A 19,906-nucleotide genomic window follows, 5' to 3' on the forward strand; every position below is an offset into this window, starting at 1 on the left:
TATGTTCTCCGGCTTTGACACATTTTATTTTACCTCCAAGGTTGAGGCAGACATGCGAGGAGTTGTCTGATTGTATCATGGCTGTAAGATGACTAATAATCTACAGATCAGTGTGAAATATTGCATGCTACTGACTAAGTCTAAAGTTGTTTCTCTGCATGGGCAAGACACATCATTATTGTGGAGCACTGCTGTAACTTTCAAGGATGGATGGGATGATGCACATCCCAGCTAAAGCTCATATGACTCACATGACTCAATCTTTATAGTCGAACACAAATGGGAGTGCACTTGACAGTTTTTGCTCATTTTAAATAAATTTGGAAAAAAAAAAATCAGTGTTCACAATAAATCAATTCTAAGCCCTTATTTTGAAATATGCAGTCTCCCGGAAAGAGGAAGTGGTAATACGGTCGCGGGCAGCGGAAGGTTTTAGCCATTTAAGGATCTAAGAAGCTAGCAGTTTATCAAAGCAAATATCCTTCCAGCACTTAGTATTGCACTCTATTCATTTGTGGGGTTCGAGAGTTTGATTTACATCAGTACTGAAAAGGTAAAGCCCTTTAACTCGGTGTTTGGAATGGAAAGTGGTGTTTGCTCCTGGGTTAGCCGATCACAGGCCCATGCTAACACTGGGCGCTCAGCACAGTCTGCTCTGCACCGTCGAGCGTTTCTGTTGTTTCTGCTGCCTGGAAGTTATCCTGTAGACTTAACGGAGAAGTTATGGTTGCTATCAGTCTGCCGTGTGAAGTACTCTCAGATTTAATGTTGTGTTTATTAACGTTGCGCAGACATGGCTGCGGACTGGTTGGGTAGTTTGGTGTCTATTAACTGCGGGCCAACGCTTGGAGTCTATCAAGGAGAAGTAACATCAGTGGACCAGTCCAGCCAGACCATCTCCTTAAGGCAGCCTTTCCATAATGGCGTCAAGTGTCCTGTTCCAGAGGTCACATTCAGGTAAGGTGTCTACCACTGTCTCTTTTTATTAATTTTTTTTGCATATTGATTTAATTCACAATTGCACAAATTTCAATTTCTCTATTAATATATTTTTTTTCCGTACAGCGCCATTGACATAAAGGAACTAAAAATTTTAGATATCAGGAATAGCAGTTCAAGGAACAGCTCTTCTGTGTCTACTAAGGTAAACAGTGCCCCCGTCGCTGTCCCAAAGGGTGACCCTAGGTCTGTGGAGAAGCTGAACTCTCCTCAGCACTGCTCTAAAAGCTACGGAGACCGTCACCTGGATGTTCCTGGGCAGCCGAAAGGCTTTCGCAGAAGGCACAACTCCTGTAAGTGAAATTTCGTGCAGCCCAAATGATAATATTGTAGCATCATGGATTTCTAGAGATTAACTTTATACTCACTGTCCCATCAGGGTCATCCAGCAGTCGGGGGGCAAACCAAGTGACACCAAAAAAGAATGGGGTGAAGAATGGTCAGATGAAGCACAGAGATGATGAGTGTTTTGGGGATGGTGTTGATGACGGCCTCGACACGGACTTTGATTTTGAAGGAAACTTGGCTCTTTTTGACAAAGCAGCAGTTTTCTCAGAGATTGACATATCGGAGCGCCGAAACGGTGCAAGGTCACGTGGTACGCCACAAGAACAGACACCTTCACGTTACCGTCACGATGAGAACATTCTTGAAGCCAAACCTATTGTCTACAGGCAGATTACTGTACCACAGCCTGGGGCCAAAGAATACTGCACTGGTAAGTGTTCCCCACGATGACTAAACAAACACTGGTTAACTCAAATGACCAAAGGTTACATACTTTTTTTTTTTTTTTTTTTTTTGTCATTTCATACAGACGCTGGGCTTTTTGTGCCCAGTATATCCTATGAACTACACAAGCGTCTGTTGACAGTCGCTGAGCGTCATGGTCTCTCTTTGGAGCGAAGACTTGAAATGACTGGTGTGTGTGCGAGTCAGATGGCACTTACATTGCTGGGTGGTCCTAACCGGTAAGAATGATGGGGACACACATCAAATATACAAACAAAGCTACAGGTGTCCATCATTATGTTATATATGTTGTTTATTTAGTGTGATCCAATGCTCAATGATGAATGGAAAAATAAAATAGTATTAAATAGACTGTCAGAAATAACTAGGATGAAATTAGTTTTTTATCTATGATGATATTGTTTGTATGTATTTGTATAGGTATGTACTTTTCAAACATGTGCAAGTTTTCACTCATTATTACTTTATTATGTTTATTCCAGATTCACTCCCAAAAACTTGCACCAGCGTCCCACGGTGGCACTCCTGTGTGGCCCCCATGTCCAGGGGGCTCAGGGCATCAGCTGTGGTCGTCACCTGGCCAATCATGAGGTGGAAGTCATCTTGTTTCTGCCAAATTTTGTCAAGATGCTTGATTCTGTCACCAGTGAGCTCACGCTTTTCAACAAAACTGGTGGCAAACAGGTGTCAAGTATCAAAGGTGGGCATTTTTTACTTTCAATTTATTTTGACTTGCTGTTTTTGAAGCAGAAGTGAAATTTGTTTAAACTTTTCTGCAATACAGCTGACTAAATGATAACTAGAGGTTTTTATTTTACATTTTTTGGGTTTCTGGCTCTGTAGATCTTCCAGACACACCAGTGGACCTAATCATTAACTGCCTGGACTGCCATGAGAACACATTCCTGATGGATCAGCCTTGGTACCGAGCTGCTGCAGACTGGGCCAACCAGAACCGAGCGCCAGTGCTCAGCTTAGACCCTCCTGTTAGTGGACAGGGTCAAGCAGTTGAGGCCAAGTGGTCCCTCTCACTTTGCCTCCCTCTCCCCCTGGCTGAGGGAGCCGGCAGAGTTTACCTGTGTGACATAGGTGTTCCTCGCCAGGTGTTTCAGGAAGTTGGAATCAAGTACCATTCTCCTTTCGGCTGCAAGTTTGTCATCCCTCTGCACTCTGCTTAAGGAGTTATTGATCAACATGACCACTTGGATCATTCACCATCCTTGACCGTTTGGGTTTGGGTGCCTTATATTATACAGCGTCAGTTGTTTTTCAGTTCATCCCTTAAGTTTCTAACTGATCAGTGTGGGAAATGGACTTCACCCTGTCAGTGAAGGACCGCTGTTGGGTCTATTAGTTCTACAAGGAAGACAATGCATATGGATGGAGGAAGAAAAGGCTTTCAAATCCTTTTTTGAAAAATGGATGTCAGAAAAGTTAAAGGCGTCAGCAATTACTTAGATAACATTATATTTACGTGTTAGAAACAATTCATTTTGAAGATACAATGTTCATTAATAGGACAATCTATGGCCTAAAGGGGAAAAGTGCTCGATGTTACTGTAATCCAATGTCATTCCAGTGCCATATTTTGAATAGACATAGATCCATAGAACACACGCAAATACAATGTTATTCCATTAATCTGGACAAGACCACAGAAATCCAGTATGCATCAGCTTACGAATGGCCCTACCTACAGTTTTCCATACGTTCCTATGCTCAGTTTGTTATTACACATTTTATAAGAACAAACTGAATCATAGCAAATGTGGACTGTTTGTCATTTAGTTATGGCGTGTTGTCGAACAAAAACCAGTGTTGAAACGGGCAGCTACTGAGGAGAGTTGAAAGTTCAGCTGTTCAAGATAAATTAGGCTGTGGTACAATGTGACAAGACTTCAAGTGATCGTCCCATTGAGTAATTATTTGGTGGAGAGCTTTTGGAAAAACAGATAAGAGACCATACCAGTATATTTAAATGTTTTAAGGCCATTTGCTACAAATCATGTATATTTAATATTTCAACTTGTCATTTTTGATGCCACCTTTTTTAAATGTGTTTTTCAGTCTATATGTAGGTATTGGTTTCCATTCATTACTGTAGCCCATATAAATGAAGACTCTAAAACTCTTTCAGTAATCCTCCACAGTGAACATGAGGTTTCCTGTTAGTCCGTGTGAGTGTGTCGTTATTGTAGTATAGCATTGCCGTTGTATTACATTACACTAAAAAGAATTAATGTCGACTTGACAGATGCTAAAAAAATCTTATCATGCAGAAATAGAATAGAAGCAAAGACATCACCGGAGCAGCAGACAAACTATCTAAATTGACAAAAACAAATTAGTGTGGTTTGCAGATGGTTAGTTGTGATGTTAAGGTCAAATGATTTGTGATGAATGAACTTGAAACCACTGGTACAGTCTTTAAGTCTCAACTACATGACCGCTTGAATTTCAACCTCAAAAGGCAGCGCGTCAGTTCTTTTATTTAAAAGTTGGCTGACAATTTCTGAAAGCATTATCTGGCTTTTTTTTTTTTTTTTTTTTTTCGGGTGTGAATTATCTTCCAGCACTGAGTATCTACTACGTACCAATTACACAAGGTTTTTGTGGCAGAAAATAGTCAAGGAAGTAGTTTTGTTGTGTCAGTCTGGCCTGGGGTATGCCTGTTTATGTGATGATTACTGCTCGTTTGGACCCTGAAACTAAAGCATAGACTGTGAAATACTCAATTTAAGAAAAGAGCTGCTTGTTATGTGCTGCTTTTAAAAGCCTTGACAAATGGATCAGAGGTATCCAAGGATCTGATCTTTTTGACAGTAAGTCAAACTTTTTTTCTGGTTCTTCAGCAAGATCCCACCAATTTTATATTCAATTTGTGTCCCAAGTGGGGCGAATTGTGTTACTAGATCGTTATTGGACGTCCACCCTGTAGACATTGGCCTATGCTTAATTCTGTTGGGAAACTTTGTCACTGAGTGTACTCAGTGTAGTCTGGTAAAAGTTGATTTCAGACATTATGCACGTCCTTGAAGAATGTTACAAACCCAGTACTCTGAAGCCTGTAGTGGTAGATGTGGATTATATCTCAGGCGGATCAAAAATGTGTGTGACATTTGGGGTGCCGTCTCTGTGCACTCGAGCCTGCGCAGGCCTTTGCGAGTTGATTCCTTGAACATGACTGCCATGCACAAATGTTTAGTCCTTTCTCCAACATTCCTCCGGCCTGATGAGTTGTGTCACATCTGTCGAGACAAGTCTGGCTTGGAAACATCAGCCTGAATGTGAAGTTGAGCCCTGCTGCTCTTTGGCCTCCAGAGGGCCATGAAGCCACGTTCTGAGGTGGCTCTTCCTTATTGTGCTCTGATGGCAGCTTGTTGTACTTAACGCTATTTCCTTCATGAGTGTTGTAATTTCTGAACATGTCAGAAGCTCACAGTTAGAGACCTTTTAAACAGGAAATCACCCAAGTAAGGTTGTCAGTGGCTAAACGGCCTGTCCCCCACACCTCCCTGAGATTTATTGGGTTCACAGGTTTCTAATGGTGTGACCTGCAGAGGACGTTCAGTCCCTACGAGGTCCGTTTTGCAGTTCAGCAAAGCCGCATTTAAGAGCCAGTGGGAGTTTTTGTCTAGACAGAAAAACGGATTCCTTTTTGGATCGAAGTTCACTGTCAAAGTGTTTGTGCAGAAATACTCTCCAGTTGTCTGTAGTCAAACATACAGATTTCAAATGAATAAATAAATAAACAATGCTCCCCGCTGTGTGTGGTAGTTTTTCCTCTTTCCTCAGTGATGCTCAAAAGCCAAAACCAGATTCACTGAAGTGGATTCAGTGATCGACTATTTTTAGCCAGAGGAGTTGATCATTACTGCGCATGCTCACTGTGAAACCAAGGTGGGGCAAAAAAAAAAAAATGTAAAAAATAAAAACCTGAATGTTTCTGACGGAGCACGAAGGGGAGACTGGAGTAAATTTGAATCGGGCTTAGTTCATCGTCGCAGTTTTTGTGCGGTTGAGTCTTCTGATTTTTTTTGTGTCCATTCTCTCCTGTCCCACGGAGGGACAGTGGACTGCGGGGCCAAGTCAGCAGAAAAGTTATTTTTCCTCATTTCAGCCAACTTGGTTATGATGTTGACAGGAGACGCAACAGCAGTCCGGCCTGGTTTCATTGAGTTAGTGCGGGACTGCTGAAGTTGGGTGACCTCACACAGACTTCACTTCCTCATCGGGTCTGGATGTGTTTTGCGCGTCGGTACCAACCTCGGTTATTTATTTGCTTCTTGAATGGGAGTTTGAAAAAGGACTACGGGCTGTAACCGGATCTCCTGTCATTGCCCCAAACCTCACTTTCTCCTGCAGACAGGTAAGAGATTTATTTTGAAATGTGAGCGATCCGCCGAAACTGTTGAATCTCGGGAGACATTGAAGAGCTGTCACTTTGTCTGTTTCCTTTCACACAGCTAAGTTAAAAACTGAGTGAAAAAGAAATGTTCAGGGCCGATGAACTTTAGATCATTCATATTTACCTCCATAAGTCGGATGGAGCTCAACGTACTGAACTCGGCCTAGGAAGTAAAACGCAATGAATACTAATAATGTAATAATAATAATAATATGTGGACAAATGAGCGTCTTCTTCCTTCAAACTCAGACCACTTCCTGTGGTGCTGCAGCTGCATCATGCAGCTCTGTAGGACAGAGATACCGGCATGGACGATGGTCATGATACTGTACCAACATGCACTAACACATGTTGAGCACGCATCACATCTGTCAGGCCCTGCAGCCCTGCACAATTACTGGAAGGTGTCACTGACTGCAACCGCGGAAATGTGTGACTTTCAGAGGATTGGTGGCTGTCAACATGATGCTGCCTTTCCTTATTTAGTCTCACAAAACCATTTGTCAAACCTCTGGTAAACTTTTGTCAAAAGTGCCATACAGAAAAACAGAAATGCTCATTATTTGCCGTTGAGAGGAAATGTGGACCTCTGCAGTTTAAACGGGAATCCCCTCATTCGTCAGAAACTGTGAAAATGACTTGAGACCGGGCTGGCTCTGCCCCCCCCAAGAGCCTGCTCCAACAGGGATTCTTCTTCATTCTTCTTCTTCATTAAGCTGCTGAAACAAGATGAAGAGAGCTCATGAGACCACAGAAAAGCTGAGCTGCGACCCAGTGATGTGTCATGCATGGCTGCTTCAGCAGAGCAACATTGCACTGCAGTGCGTGCAATGCATCACAGCAAGGAAGTGTTTGTCCACCACTCAGGCGTAGCATTTTTGCCTTGCATGGTGTTTTCTTGAAGTATTTGCTTTGTAAAATCACTGATTACCGAATATGTTGATCCATTCAATGTGCGATTTGAACTTTGGATGTGATTAAAATGCAAATTTAACTACAGAGTGAGGTTGTTCAAGTTGAGGGGATTCTCCCCCCTGAAAGACAGTCGTTTTTTGTTTTTTTTTTTTTCTCTTCCTGTTACTGTGAGACCAGCCTTGTTTTGCAGTGTTTTTAGTAATGATAAATAGTGTGTAATTTCACGATCTGTATGACGCCACAAGCTGCATAGGCAAAACTGTCAACCATTAGACTGATACAATGATGGGTTGTACTGCAGGGCCTACCGTTAGTTTCATACTTCCTCTCTTCGATCCCACAGTTATTTCAGTGAACATTGCTGCTGCAGCAGCAGAATCCAGCTGTTGTCCTGAAGACAGAGGTGATTTCCTCCTCTGAGGACAACATCTGCAGGCCTTCAGGCCCAGCTGGGTAAACATTTTGTGTGTGTCCCTTCCGTCTCCTGTATTTTTCTGCTTTCCCACCACTCTCTGTTTTTGCTTGCATGCCTGCAAGAAGGGAGGCCTAAGCGGATGTGGACAAATATCACCAAATCCTTCACTTTTCACTTGGTTCTGCCACCCTGCTGCTAAAATCGTGATGATAACAGGGCAGCAGCATCAAAGCAGCTGCAGAGCATCCCGAGGCTTCGGGAATACAGAGCTGTAAAAACACAGACATAATGTTCATTGTGACCTTCCTAATACAGGATATCCAGTGGCGGAAACTAGTGCTGGTTATAGTCACAGGTCAAAGTCCTGCATTCAAAATCATACTTAATTAAAAGTAGTGCTTTCTTTAAAATTTGTTTGTTTTTTTTTCATAATACAGTGAGCCACGTGACTGATAGATAATCAATAATGACTTAAATTTAGTGTTAATCGAGATGGCTCACTATTTATACAACGGTATACTGTTGACGTATTTGTGGTGAAAGTTCTCAATGTACAGATAAGTTGTCGGATCCTCATAAGATAAATCTGAAAATCAAAAGTGTGCATCAATTTTTTAGGCCCTTCCTCCAATCACCAATGAATTACTTTCTTTACCTTTTAACTATTGGATAGCTTGTGCCCTCAAAATTATTATCTTTGACAGCTGGAGTTAATATTAAAAGGACTGGCCACAGATCAAAGTTTTTAGTAAGAAATTTTACTGAACAAGACTATTTTGTAAAATTTAATCTATATATGCAACAACATACGAACTACAACTACAATCTCAGGTAAATGCGATCACCATGTTTTTCCTAAAGAACTTTAAATGTAGATTAGTGGCTTGCTGTGGCCTAAGTGACATTTTTTCAAATCCTCGCACGGCATCTCTGGTCCTCCTCACGTCACGTCATACGTCTTCAGCTTTAGACAAACCTGACATATACAGCATTTTCCCCTCATGTTTCTTTGCAGGTAGATGTGGGAGTGGCAGATTTAAACAAGAGCAAAGAAGATTTTACATTCCTGTCCTGTCTTGCTTTGTGCAGTCAGGCTACCACTGTACAGTTCAGACTACAACAGACTTGCGTAAGAGCCAAATGTTGATGAACCGGTCTGGTTTGAACAATAGGATTGTGAAGGATGCCAAGAATATGCAAAATCTCACCTCAAACGACTCTGCTTCGGCTCTGTTTTGACTGATGTGACACCTCTGTTCTTTGGTTTATTGGTTGTGTACCAAGTTGGGACTTCAAAGGTTTTGCACTCTTTTCTGGCTCCATTCAGCTTCAGTCTGCCACTCAGCTTACTGGCTTCCTTTTTTGGTAATTTGTGCATGGATTGCAGCAGAAAGTATCTTTCAATCGGATGTAATGATTTACTGCTTGCAATCACTGTATTATTTCCAAGTTGAGCATGACACAGCTCACTAGGTATGATGAGGAATTTGCATGGCCGTAACATTAGCAGTCGGCGGAAGTTTATCACACTTGCTGAGAAAATCATGGATGCCAATTGGTATTTGCAGAGCTGTAGAAATGAAGCATTGCTGCCCTTAAAATTACTGACTGGACAGAGCGATGGTGATGGACGTTTCAATGAGACAGGGGTCATTAGAAGCCCAGAAACTCAGCTGACACACAAAGACGGCCTTGTGTGCTTCCTGAAAAGGGCAAGCTTGGGCTCCACGTAGAGCCCTATGGAAATGGCAATGTGACTCCATGACAGACTGAATTCTGTCCCATTCAGTCAGCTGCTGGTGCCCTGCTGCTCAGATACATTCACTGTCCCAAAACAGATGAATTAAAAGTGCCGTGTGTCAGTCTTGGCCCCCGTTGAGCAATTCCTCACTTGGTGAGATCACTCTGCTCCTTCACCAAGGACTTTGCCCAGACATATTCTTTTGCAATTGGAAATTCTGTTCGCTTTATTACTTTCAGACCATGGTGAATGTCACTTTTTTTCTTCAAGATACAACTCAAACAAAGATGAATCAAGTCATATTTCATTGTGTTTGCCACAACTGTGGTCCGGGATCATAAATTCATCATGAACATCTCCACAAAATGTCATGATCGACCCATTCAATAGTTGTTCAGATGTGTCAAAGTACTGGGTCATCCAACGTAGCCAGGCTGACATTGCCATTGCTAACAGACTAAACAAGTAGGGGCACATTGATTTACATGCCTATTACTTTTAGCCATTTTAAAAGTGTTATCAGAGGTCACTCTTTCCGAGTGTGCCACAAGCCAAAAATATTTTTGGATTAACAATTTGGTTTCCTTTACAATGTCTGTTACAGCCTCACGAAACCTCTGCTGTGTGGCTGCAGACTCTTATTCTTGTTTTTGTTATTGTGACCTTCTGCACAGTGTGAGAAGTGAAGCATAGAAAGTATGGGCTGGGATGAGTAGCGGGGCTCGATGGGCGTGAGAAACACGTCCAGATAGTTTTGTCCCTCGATGCAGAAAGACAGCTGCAGTGCTCCATAGGGGATGACTCTACAACATCTCCATCATACTGAGCAATCACAGTCCTCTTTAGGACCTATGGGACTTTTTAGTCCTCCGTCTGTCTGTGAACAGGCAGGTTATGCCTAACAGATGATGTTTGTGAGAGAACAAAGATAGATGTGCTTATGTGCTGTTATCAGCAGATTGTTCAGTTTTGTTTGTTTGTTTGTTACTTTGTATAATCTGAAGACGCCTACTCTGATATATGAGTATTCTACATATCACATTCAGGAAACTGACTTCATTGTGATGGTCACGTCAGTGGATGTGACCTTGTGTAAAGCAAACGAGCCATCAAAGTCAGGAGTTTCCCTGACCACTGAGCCTCTGCCACCTCTCCATGGGAATTTATACAGGAAGAGAGGAAGTGGGGTTCTGGACAAAGGGGGGTTGATGTGTTGAGCATTATTTTATCCATAGGTCATCATATCATTACAACGCCTCTGCTCACATTTGTCGTGTATGCATTATGGAAACGCCCCAGGTGATTAAGGTCACCGTTACAGTGGCTGCTTTATTGATGTAAAGAAAAGTTGGGCTGAATGAGTCCCCTGGGCCTGGTCAGATCTCACCACAAGTTTGCATTCCAGTGTTGAGGAGAGCTATCACGATTCCTGCAAGGCCCAGTCATTGACACTCAGAGGTAGTGTATGTCCATTTTAGGTGGACAGAGTTGCCAAACGAAAATCAAAATACAAAGCGGACCAAGTTTCATTCAGCAGGTAGAATATTATTCCAAAGTTTAGGCTATAATTTATTACTGTCTTTTTAATGTGTCATTGTTTCATCTGTCTAATTCAGACTGATTTTTCTCATGCAGATTCTATCGTCTCACGTCATGGAAACACTCAGCCACAGTTGTGAAAGTGTGGCTTAAAAAAAGAAGACATCTGAGTTCTCCTTTCTGTATGAGTGAGTTATTTTTACTGAGACAAAAAGTGGTCTGATAAGAGCTGAGTTGTTTGCTGTCAATTATGATGTGTCTCTCCGGAGCAGAACCCCAAATGTGCTGTCTTCCTTGGAATTTCTTTGTAATGAAGTGAATACACTTGATGCAGGTTTGGCGTATTTTGAAGTCATCCGTTTTTTTCTTCACCGTGCTGTTTGTTTCTGTGTGTTAACCAGCTCTAATGGTAGCAGCTAGAAAACCTCACCTGTGAGAGGATCAAACGGCCTCATCATGACAGAGGTCCAGGTAAGACAGGCCTCTAGAGCGCATACAGGGGTGAGTGTTAGAACGTAGATAAAGAAAAAGGTGATTTGTTTGCTAATGAGGGATCTGCCCACATTCCCATAGATTCCATGGCCGCAGGGCACAGAGTGTGTGGCCAGATACAACTTCAAAGGCACATCAGAACAGGACCTGCCCTTTAACAAAGGAGATGTGTTGACTATCATTGTCGTCACAAAGGTAAAGGCTCATATGCTACATTTCATCCAGAAAGACTTTTTATTTTCAGTTCTCAAACATGTCAGTGTGACAGTTCTTTTTTCTAAACATGAGAAGACATGAAATAAGTTATGGGCTTTGTTACGTACCCATCACACGTATTACTCATTTTAGCCGTTGCTGACATTTTATGTTTCAGGATCCAAACTGGTACAAAGCTAAAAATGCTGCAGGTCGTGAGGGAACAATCCCAGCCAACTATGTTCAAAAAAGGGAAGGTGTCAAATCTGGAGGCAAATTGAGTCTTATGCCGTGAGTACACAGATGATTGTCTTATTCGGTCCTGATGCTCAAGACAACCTTTGAGTTGAGCGTAAAGAATTAGTGTGTTTTTGTGTGTGTGTGTGCATTTTCTGGCTATGGTATATCTGAAAGGCTACCCCACCACATCAGTGCTGGTGGTGTTGAGTCTCCAGCCATGGCTAAAATAGCTCCACTTTACCCTCTTCCTCAGGCTATGCGGTTGCAGAAGGCAGATGGCCTATTTGTCGTGGTATAGATGCCTTGGTTATGTGAATGGAGTCACATTTGGGTTGGGCTGTGTTGTAATTGCAGTGCACTTGTGTCTGTTTCCATCTCAGCTTTGCTTGAACTCGGCACAGTTTCCTGTTGTTTTGGTTTCTATCTCAGACTGAAGTAATCTCAGAAATCAAATTTTTCCCTCAATTTGATGAGTTTTCATGTACATGCACACACGTGTGTGAATGACTGTCCTACAGTTACCCCCGTCAAATGCCAAAATGACTGTGAAAGATGAAGGATTAATCTTCTCCACCTCTATTATTACTTATAAAATATGACGTTCACTGGTTGTGCAAGTGTGTATGCCATCTTATGATTGGAGATGTAGCTGTGTATAGAATAAACACAGCCACATTCAAACTCAATCCCATGATAAATGAAACTATAATTCATATATATCTAGTTAATAATAGTTAGTATATACTTGTCATTTATTAAAGTGAATGATTCACGTTAAAAGTTGAGCTCTAGTGGTAAGTCTTCATCTTCTTAGCAGCATCCTACTGAAAAAGCTACAGTCGCTTTTGAAAAGCATTTAAAGAGAAACACAAAGAATTCTCGTTATTAGTTTTGCTGTGGAAAACTGTGAAGACAGTCACCAACAGGAAAGTGACCAGGAACAGGACATCAATCCAAAACTGATGAAAAGAGAAAAGTGAGTCATTGAGGCTGCCTCAAGGCCGAGAGCAAAAGCAAAAGGAATTTCTAGCTAGTCATGTATTCCCTACATGTGACATAAGCTCCTAGTCGCAATACGGAAACTTTTTCTAACGAATAAACACATCCAAGGCCTGCTGAACGAGCATTTATAGACTAGATGTCGTCGACTACGTTGTGCTGAGACCTCAGTTTCCTACTGCACTGGAGCTTTACTGTTGAACTCCAGTTGTAAGTTACTTTGCATAAAAGCTTCTGACAAATCACGGGAATGTAAATGTACATTACAATGAAAAGTACATCCAGTTTGTCAAACCGCAGCTCCAAGCACCAGAAGCATCAGATGTCTGATAGGAGGCTGAAGATGAAGAAACATATGAACTCTCAGTAAGATACTGACCTAAAGTATAAAAGGGACAGCCTCTCCATAAACAGATTCAGAGCACAGACATGAATCCTATTGGGGTGACCTGAAGAAGCTTATGCACAGGAGTGCAGAAATGTGGCAGATTTGCTGCATTTTTGCAAGCAAGAGTGGTTAAATGTCAAAGCGGTTTGGAAAGCTGATAGACTTCTAAACTAAAAAGACACAACAAAAGAAATGTACTTCAACAGTATTGGTTTAAGGGTGTGTGCACGTATGCAGGCATGTTATTGTGATGTTTGTATTCATTTATCTTCCTACACAGATCCACTTTGCTTTTCAATTGCACTTTAATGTTTAAAGGTCACATTAAAAGTAGAAAATGGTCTGAAATTGTTTATCTCGGTCTTAATCACTTTATGTTCTCTCTTATTAGGTGTGCTTAGATGTTTTATATCGGCTATATTTAGTTCACCTCATTTAAGACATTGTGAAGGAAAACCTACCAACTCAAGGGGCAGTGACACCAAGAGAACATAAATGCACAACATTTTACACACAATATAGCAATGAAGAAGCCCTCTCATCCACTTAGCAATTACCCTAAATCTTCAGTTAATATGTGTTTAATATTCGTAGACGTTTGCCTCACGTAACTGAGCGAAAAAAAAAATCTTTCTACTAGTCACTGAAATAAAATGCTCAGCCATCAGTTAACGATTTCCAGCTGACTTCTCATATTTCATTATTCTCATTATTGTAAATATCACCAGTATCTAATCTCAGATCAAAATGATAAAAGGTATATATTGTAATACAACTACAGAAGTGAAATGGCAAACAGCTCTTACAAACCTCTTTCTACAATTCAGGAAGCTGCTTCAATTTCAGTGAGGCAAAAAGCTCACTGTGATATTTCACTGCAGCTTTCTCATGGAGCGAGACGCTAATTAATAAAGTGTATATTCCGTGAGTGTCGGCAATTAAAGCTGGCATTGAACCAGGTGGATGTGGGGAAAGAAAAAGTATATTTTCACCTGAGTATTAACAAGTGAAACAACTGGTTCAAAGCGAAATGCGGCCACTTGCATGTACAGGGACATGCTGAAAAAGTACTACAGAACAAATAATCAACAGCTTCCTTAACAGAGACACAAGCAGGTGGGAGAATATTATTAATGCTTATTAAGGCAAGTTCCTTTCAACTTACTGAATTAACTTTTAAATCAGCAATGAGTGGACAAAAAGAAAAAGGACTAAGAATAATTGTACAAAAATAATTCCAGCTAAAGATTATTTTAAGAATAAATTAGAAACATCATTAAACTTTATAAAAGAAGAAACCATTTAAATTTTATACTAAAGCCCCCAAGTATAAGTAGAAAACATAGATAATGGATAATAGAATGGCCCAGTTTCCACATGTGAGGCACGCTCCAAACATTTAAAGAGAGATTATATATGTGGATAATAATTACACTTAAGACATATAAAGTACTTTTACAACATAAGTCAAAATGTATTACAACATAAAAAAGGGGCAACAATAAAAGGAAACGCAAAACAATATAAATGAACAAACAAATGACTTGTAGACAAAGGGACATCTGCAGAAATGATCATTTTTAGGATTCCTGTGCTACATTTTCGGCATATTTTGTTGATATTCATTTACGCAACTGGGATTAAGATGAATCTTGATGATTGAGTTGTGCTGGTCTTCTTCGTGTGTGTACTGACCTGTCTCTTCCGCTCGCAGATGGTTTCATGGGAAGATAACGCGGGACAGAGCAGAGAAGCTGCTTCACCCACCTGAAACAGGCCTGTTCTTAGTGCGAGAGAGCACCAACTTCCCTGGCGACTACACCCTGTGTGTGAGCTGTGAGGGCAAGGTGGAGCACTACCGCATCATCTACCACAACGGCAAGCTCTCCATTGATGAAGAGGAGTATTTTGAGAACCTGATGCAGTTGGTTGAGGTAAGACACAAAATAAGGCTTTTGTTTTTCACCCTGGTGCTATATTGAGCGTTAGTCTACTGTATGTGTGGTGTACTTTCCTGTTTTAGAGTTCCCTTGTCTTTGTGCTACCTCATAGACCACATACAGTTCCTGGAACAAATAATGAACAGGAAGTGTCAAAGAGGAAGAGTGAGCAGTATGCTAAGGTTAAGACTTCTCACCTCAAAAAGAAATCATTTACTACAAATGACTCCTTTTCCTGTTTGAAGCAATTTTATGCAGCTGGAAACTTCATTAAGTCTACAGGAAGGAAATGAATTTCAGCTGAGTGGGACTTAATCAAGTGGAAACCATGTCAGATGGCTCGTCTGTTTTTTCTCATTTAACCTGACAGCCCTCTACTGGTCATTGTAAACCGCAGTTTACACTTCCACTGAATGCAGTACTTGTGTATCTTTTGCTTTCATTGTAAAAAGGCCAGAACTGACACTCATTCAGGCACCCACAAAGTCCTGTAATTGCTTTTGTTTCCATTTAATTAGATTTTTTTTTTCTATCATTCCATTGTTTATATGTAGCACTACACCAAAGATGCAGATGGCCTGTGCACCAAACTGATCAAGCCAAAGTTGGAGGAGGGGACGGTGGCAGCTCAGGATGAATTTTCCAGGAGTAAGATTCAGTTTGCAGTTTTGCAATTCATGTGGCTGTGATACTGCAGCCGTTCTGTTAATGAGAAACAAATAAAGGCCTCTCATGTCTCAGCTGAATGTTGTTTTCTCCTATAATGACCAACAGGTGGCTGGTCAATGAACAGGAAGGACCTCAAACTGCATCAGGTTATTGGAAAAGGGGAGTTTGGAGGTAAGTTCACATTAAACCAGGGTAAAGTTTTCTTCACAAGTTATCCAAGTAATGCAAATTATGTTGTTTTATTGCTCATATGTGGCAGAAGTCACATAGATATTATACACACACAGGAATGCAAGAACAAGGTTGTAAATACAAGCAGCCGAAATGAGCTTCCTCCATCAGGTGGCCGGGCTCAGCCTTAGAGATAGGCCAAGCTACAAGTGAACATGCAGGACGGGCTTAAAGTGGAGCAGCTGCTCCTCCAAATTGACAGGAGCCAGTTGAGGTGGTTTGGGTATCTGGTCAAGATGCTTCCCACGGGAGATGTCCTGGGCTTGCCCGTCTGGGAGGAGAAACCAGAGCAGACCCAGGAACCGCAGGAGGGCTTACATGTCTCAGATGGCATGGGAAAGCCTCGGGATCCTCTCAGAGGAGAAGGTGGAGGAAGCTGGAGCGTCTAATGCAGCCTTCATAGCTATAAATAAGAATTGTTGGTTAGAAAACAATTGTTTTTGCATCAGAATAAACATTGACCCTGCTGTGAACATTTCATCAGTACGTATGTGATGTGTCACATTTGGACCTTTTCTTCAGCTCAGGTTCAGATAAATACAGTTTCCTGATTGTGTGCCAGCAGTAGTAAGAACATTGTTTGTGATTGTTCCAGATGTCATGGTGGGAGACTACAGAGGGACTAAAGTGGCGGTGAAGTGCATAAAAAATGATGCTACTTCACAGGCATTTATCGCAGAAGCCTCTGTCATGACGTAAGGGTTATTAAATATTTTGGCTTTTTGCTTTAAAAAAAAAAACAAAAAACATTTTTAAATCTCAAATGACATTTATGACTGTTTTTCTCCTCCCTTAGGCAACTACGGCACGATAACCTGGTACAGCTGCTTGGAGTGATTGTAGAGGAAAATGGAACTCTTTTTATAGTTACTGAGTACATGGCCAAGGTGGGCATCTGATCATCTGTCTACATAGAGACATAGCATTGCTGTCAGTGTGTGACACTATTGTTTGCTTTATTTTTTTTTATTTTTTTAGGGCTGCTTGGTTGACTATTTACGTTCCAGAGGTCGGACAGTACTCGGTGGAGACGCTCTCCTTAATTTTGCACTGTAAGTGTTTTGGCTGTTGTCAACAAGCTCATACCATGTTAAAGGGACATTGTGTGGTTTTTGAGCACTAAGCGCACTGTGGAGCAAAGAACAGACTGCAGATGAGGTCATTTGTTTTATGTACAGAGGTGAGATGTTACTCTGGCAACTGGGACATCCTGCAACAGAATGTAGAACAAAATTACCACAAAACATTTTGATTTGAATTTTTATTGAATAAAAGTATAAAAGAGTTGCTTACTGAACAGGTTGAGCATGCAGACACTGACTGTTTTGCGTATCATAACTTAGAATATATCTTAATTATGCAAATATGGTTTCTTGATTGTAGGAAAATCTTACTAAGGTTGGAAACTCTTGCCTAATGTGTTTGTAAAATTCATTTACGTGTAGCTGTCCCAATTTCAGACCATAACACACATCAACAGTTGGTGGCTATGATGCAACATAAACCAATGTACACAGCACCCCAGTAAACAAGTTGAAGAGAAATTAGCTTGAAAAATGTTCCATTTAGTTGAAACCACATTCAGCACATACCCAAAGCCAGCATCAAGTGTTCAAAAGTAAACTACCATTTGGGTTTTCGACTCTCTTTCTCTGTCTGAACAGCAACGTCTGTGAAGCAATGGCATACCTGGAGGCAAATAACTTTGTCCACCGAGACTTAGCAGCCCGAAATGTTCTCGTGTCCGATGACAACATCGCTAAAGTGAGTGATTTTGGTCTGACGAAGGAGGCCTCCTCCACCCAAGATACTGCTAAGCTGCCGGTCAAGTGGACATCGCCAGAGGCCCTGAGAGAAAAGGTACACTGATACACAGAGGGACTGCTCACCATGCTGATCACAGCCTCACACCTAAAAAAACGAAACAAAACTTAGACATCTGTTTCTCCCCTGACTGACAGAAATTTTCCACCAAATCAGACGTTTGGAGCTATGGTATTTTGCTTTGGGAGATTTACTCTTTTGGCCGAGTGCCTTATCCAAGAATTGTAAGTACCCTTACTTTTTTGGGAAGTAAACAAAAAAATACTATGGAGAAATTAAGTGAGACTGCCAGTAATTTATAGTCTATATTCTGATATGCTGTGTGTCAAAGAAAGAAATTTTATTGAAATGTTAATGAGCCAGCGAGGTAGTAGAAAATCTACATTAATAAGATAAAAATGTGAAACTAAATCCCTAGTTACTGTGAGATTTATAAGAGCAAAATTGCAATTTTGTATTTAAAACCAACTTGTAGAACTTCTGTGCTCTTAAGTGGGTTGAAAACATTTCTATCTAGTCATGGTGGTTAGCTGAAATTATGACAAATTATGTGAAACATTCCAGCGTGTTGAACTGAATTATATTTCTGCAGTCAATGGAAGACTTTGTACCAAAAACTTTCCTCTTTTCTTAAGCCATTAAAAGACGTTGTGCCCAGAGTGGAGAAGGGATACAAAATGGACTGTCCCGATGGCTGTCCTGAAGTGGTGTATAACATCATGAAACAGTGCTGGAATCTGGATCCTGCTGCTCGCCCGAGTTTTCAAATGTTGAAGGAGTGGCTACAGCATATCAGTCAAGGGATGGGAAAAAAACTGTGAAATATCTGACAGCAAGATCGGAAACAAAAAATGACTTTCCTCTTCCGTCATTTTGGCCACTCAGACCATCAACATGGACAAAAGGTTGATCTCACAGGCTGCATTATTTGGCTAAGTTCACAACAAGTACACACTTTTCCTTAATTGTTGAAATTTGAGTGTCATAATGTCGGCTTCTTAGTGTCTCAGGTTGTCCAAACTGCAGTCACTGGCTTAGTTGTCCTAGTATGTCATACTGCACTCTGTTATCAAAAGTGAAGGATAAGCTGCCAAATCAACAGGTGCTGCCTCACTGTCACAGTCCCATGGTCCGTTTTCTAATATTTTATGTCCTTTCCAGTGATCTCCGTGGACATATCGACAGCATAATTTAATTCTGTGAACTTGTTAACATCATTTGACTAAGCTGACTGAATCTGTGGTATCAGTTTAAAAAGGAAACATGCTTCAAAAATAGAAATGCAACTTGGTTACATCATGACTTGCTGTATTTTTTTTTTTTTTTTTTTTTTACAAAAGATTCCAGGTACACATTTTTTGCATGAAATGATGAATGTTGAATATTTTGTTACAAGGACTAAGTTAAAACAATTATGCAGCTTTATTTGTTATTGGTTATATACTTTTCAGTATGCCCGTTTTTGGATCCTTCCATATATTTAAAAAGCACAAGTTTTGACATATGTCACCTTAACTACTGATACAACAACACCATCCAGATCAGCCGGGTAGTCATCATTTCCATTCATCACATTAAGGCATTTGTCATCTGAAATTCAAAATGTTTTACCTTTTGAATCTTTGATTTAACCAAATTATCTGGGTTTTGTATGTAATGAGAGAAAAACAATGAATATAATGTGATACCATTTTAAATAATAAAAAGAATTCATTTTTGAAGTTGTGTTCCGATTTTTAATATCCTTTTTTATTAACATTGTCAGTCAATGTATATTCATATTTAATGTTGTGTAGTAGTATGTAGTAGCTTAAACTCCCCCAAATACTGGGTAATAGGACGCCATATGATACCAAATGGCCCTTGAACCATGTTGTACTCAACTTGACTGTTTCTATTTTTTACTTCTATTCTATTTTATTTTACTACATCTACACCACTTAATTTTGCTTCTTATATGTGTGAGTTACAACTATTTGGTTATTTTGGTAATAAGGATTTTACAATGTACAGATAACTACCCTGGTGAGTATCAGTAAAATACAAAATAGTATTACAAAATGTTAATAGAAATAGGCTAGTAACACAAAATACTGCTTACTAATGCATCAATAACGACACACGTTTGAAACATGTATGTCTTCTGCGCTCTGGGCTC

The 19,906-nt window shown here is 40.6% G+C and overlaps 2 protein-coding genes across 4 annotated transcripts; both read left to right on the forward strand.

The window, feature by feature from the left end:
- The first annotated feature begins 411 nt into the window (after positions 1-411).
- On the forward strand, positions 412-5,512 carry edc3 (enhancer of mRNA decapping 3 homolog (S. cerevisiae)). Of its 2 annotated transcripts, XM_029522996.1 has the most exons (7): positions 412-553; positions 792-957; positions 1,066-1,292; positions 1,379-1,717; positions 1,817-1,970; positions 2,235-2,452; positions 2,596-5,512. In XM_029522996.1, exons 2-7 carry the CDS (start codon positions 794-796, stop codon positions 2,928-2,930), a joined length of 1,437 nt encoding a protein of 478 aa, XP_029378856.1. In that variant the 5' UTR covers positions 412-553; positions 792-793; the 3' UTR covers positions 2,931-5,512. The 2 variants fall into 2 exon arrangements, with proteins under 2 accessions (XP_029378856.1, XP_029378857.1); XM_029522997.1 differs by lacking the exon at positions 412-553 and having other exon boundaries at positions 561-957.
- A 175-nt stretch (positions 5,513-5,687) lies between these two features.
- Positions 5,688-19,449, forward strand: LOC115056298 (tyrosine-protein kinase CSK-like). 2 transcript variants are annotated; one of them, XM_029522622.1, is made up of 14 exons: positions 5,688-6,121; positions 10,867-10,958; positions 11,172-11,241; positions 11,344-11,457; positions 11,636-11,748; positions 14,799-15,018; positions 15,579-15,672; positions 15,799-15,864; positions 16,520-16,619; positions 16,721-16,811; positions 16,903-16,976; positions 17,589-17,784; positions 17,886-17,972; positions 18,384-19,449. In XM_029522622.1, the coding sequence occupies exons 3-14, from the start codon at positions 11,227-11,229 to the stop codon at positions 18,567-18,569; spliced, it is 1,356 nt and encodes a 451-aa protein (XP_029378482.1). In that variant the 5' UTR covers positions 5,688-6,121; positions 10,867-10,958; positions 11,172-11,226; the 3' UTR covers positions 18,570-19,449. The 2 variants fall into 2 exon arrangements, with proteins under 2 accessions (XP_029378482.1, XP_029378483.1); XM_029522623.1 differs by having other exon boundaries at positions 10,867-10,952.
- Positions 19,450-19,906: the final 457 nt, after the last annotated feature.

This window comes from Echeneis naucrates, chromosome 16 (genome assembly GCF_900963305.1).
Source record: "Echeneis naucrates chromosome 16, fEcheNa1.1, whole genome shotgun sequence".
NCBI classification, from domain to species: Eukaryota; Metazoa; Chordata; class Actinopteri; order Carangiformes; family Echeneidae; genus Echeneis; species Echeneis naucrates.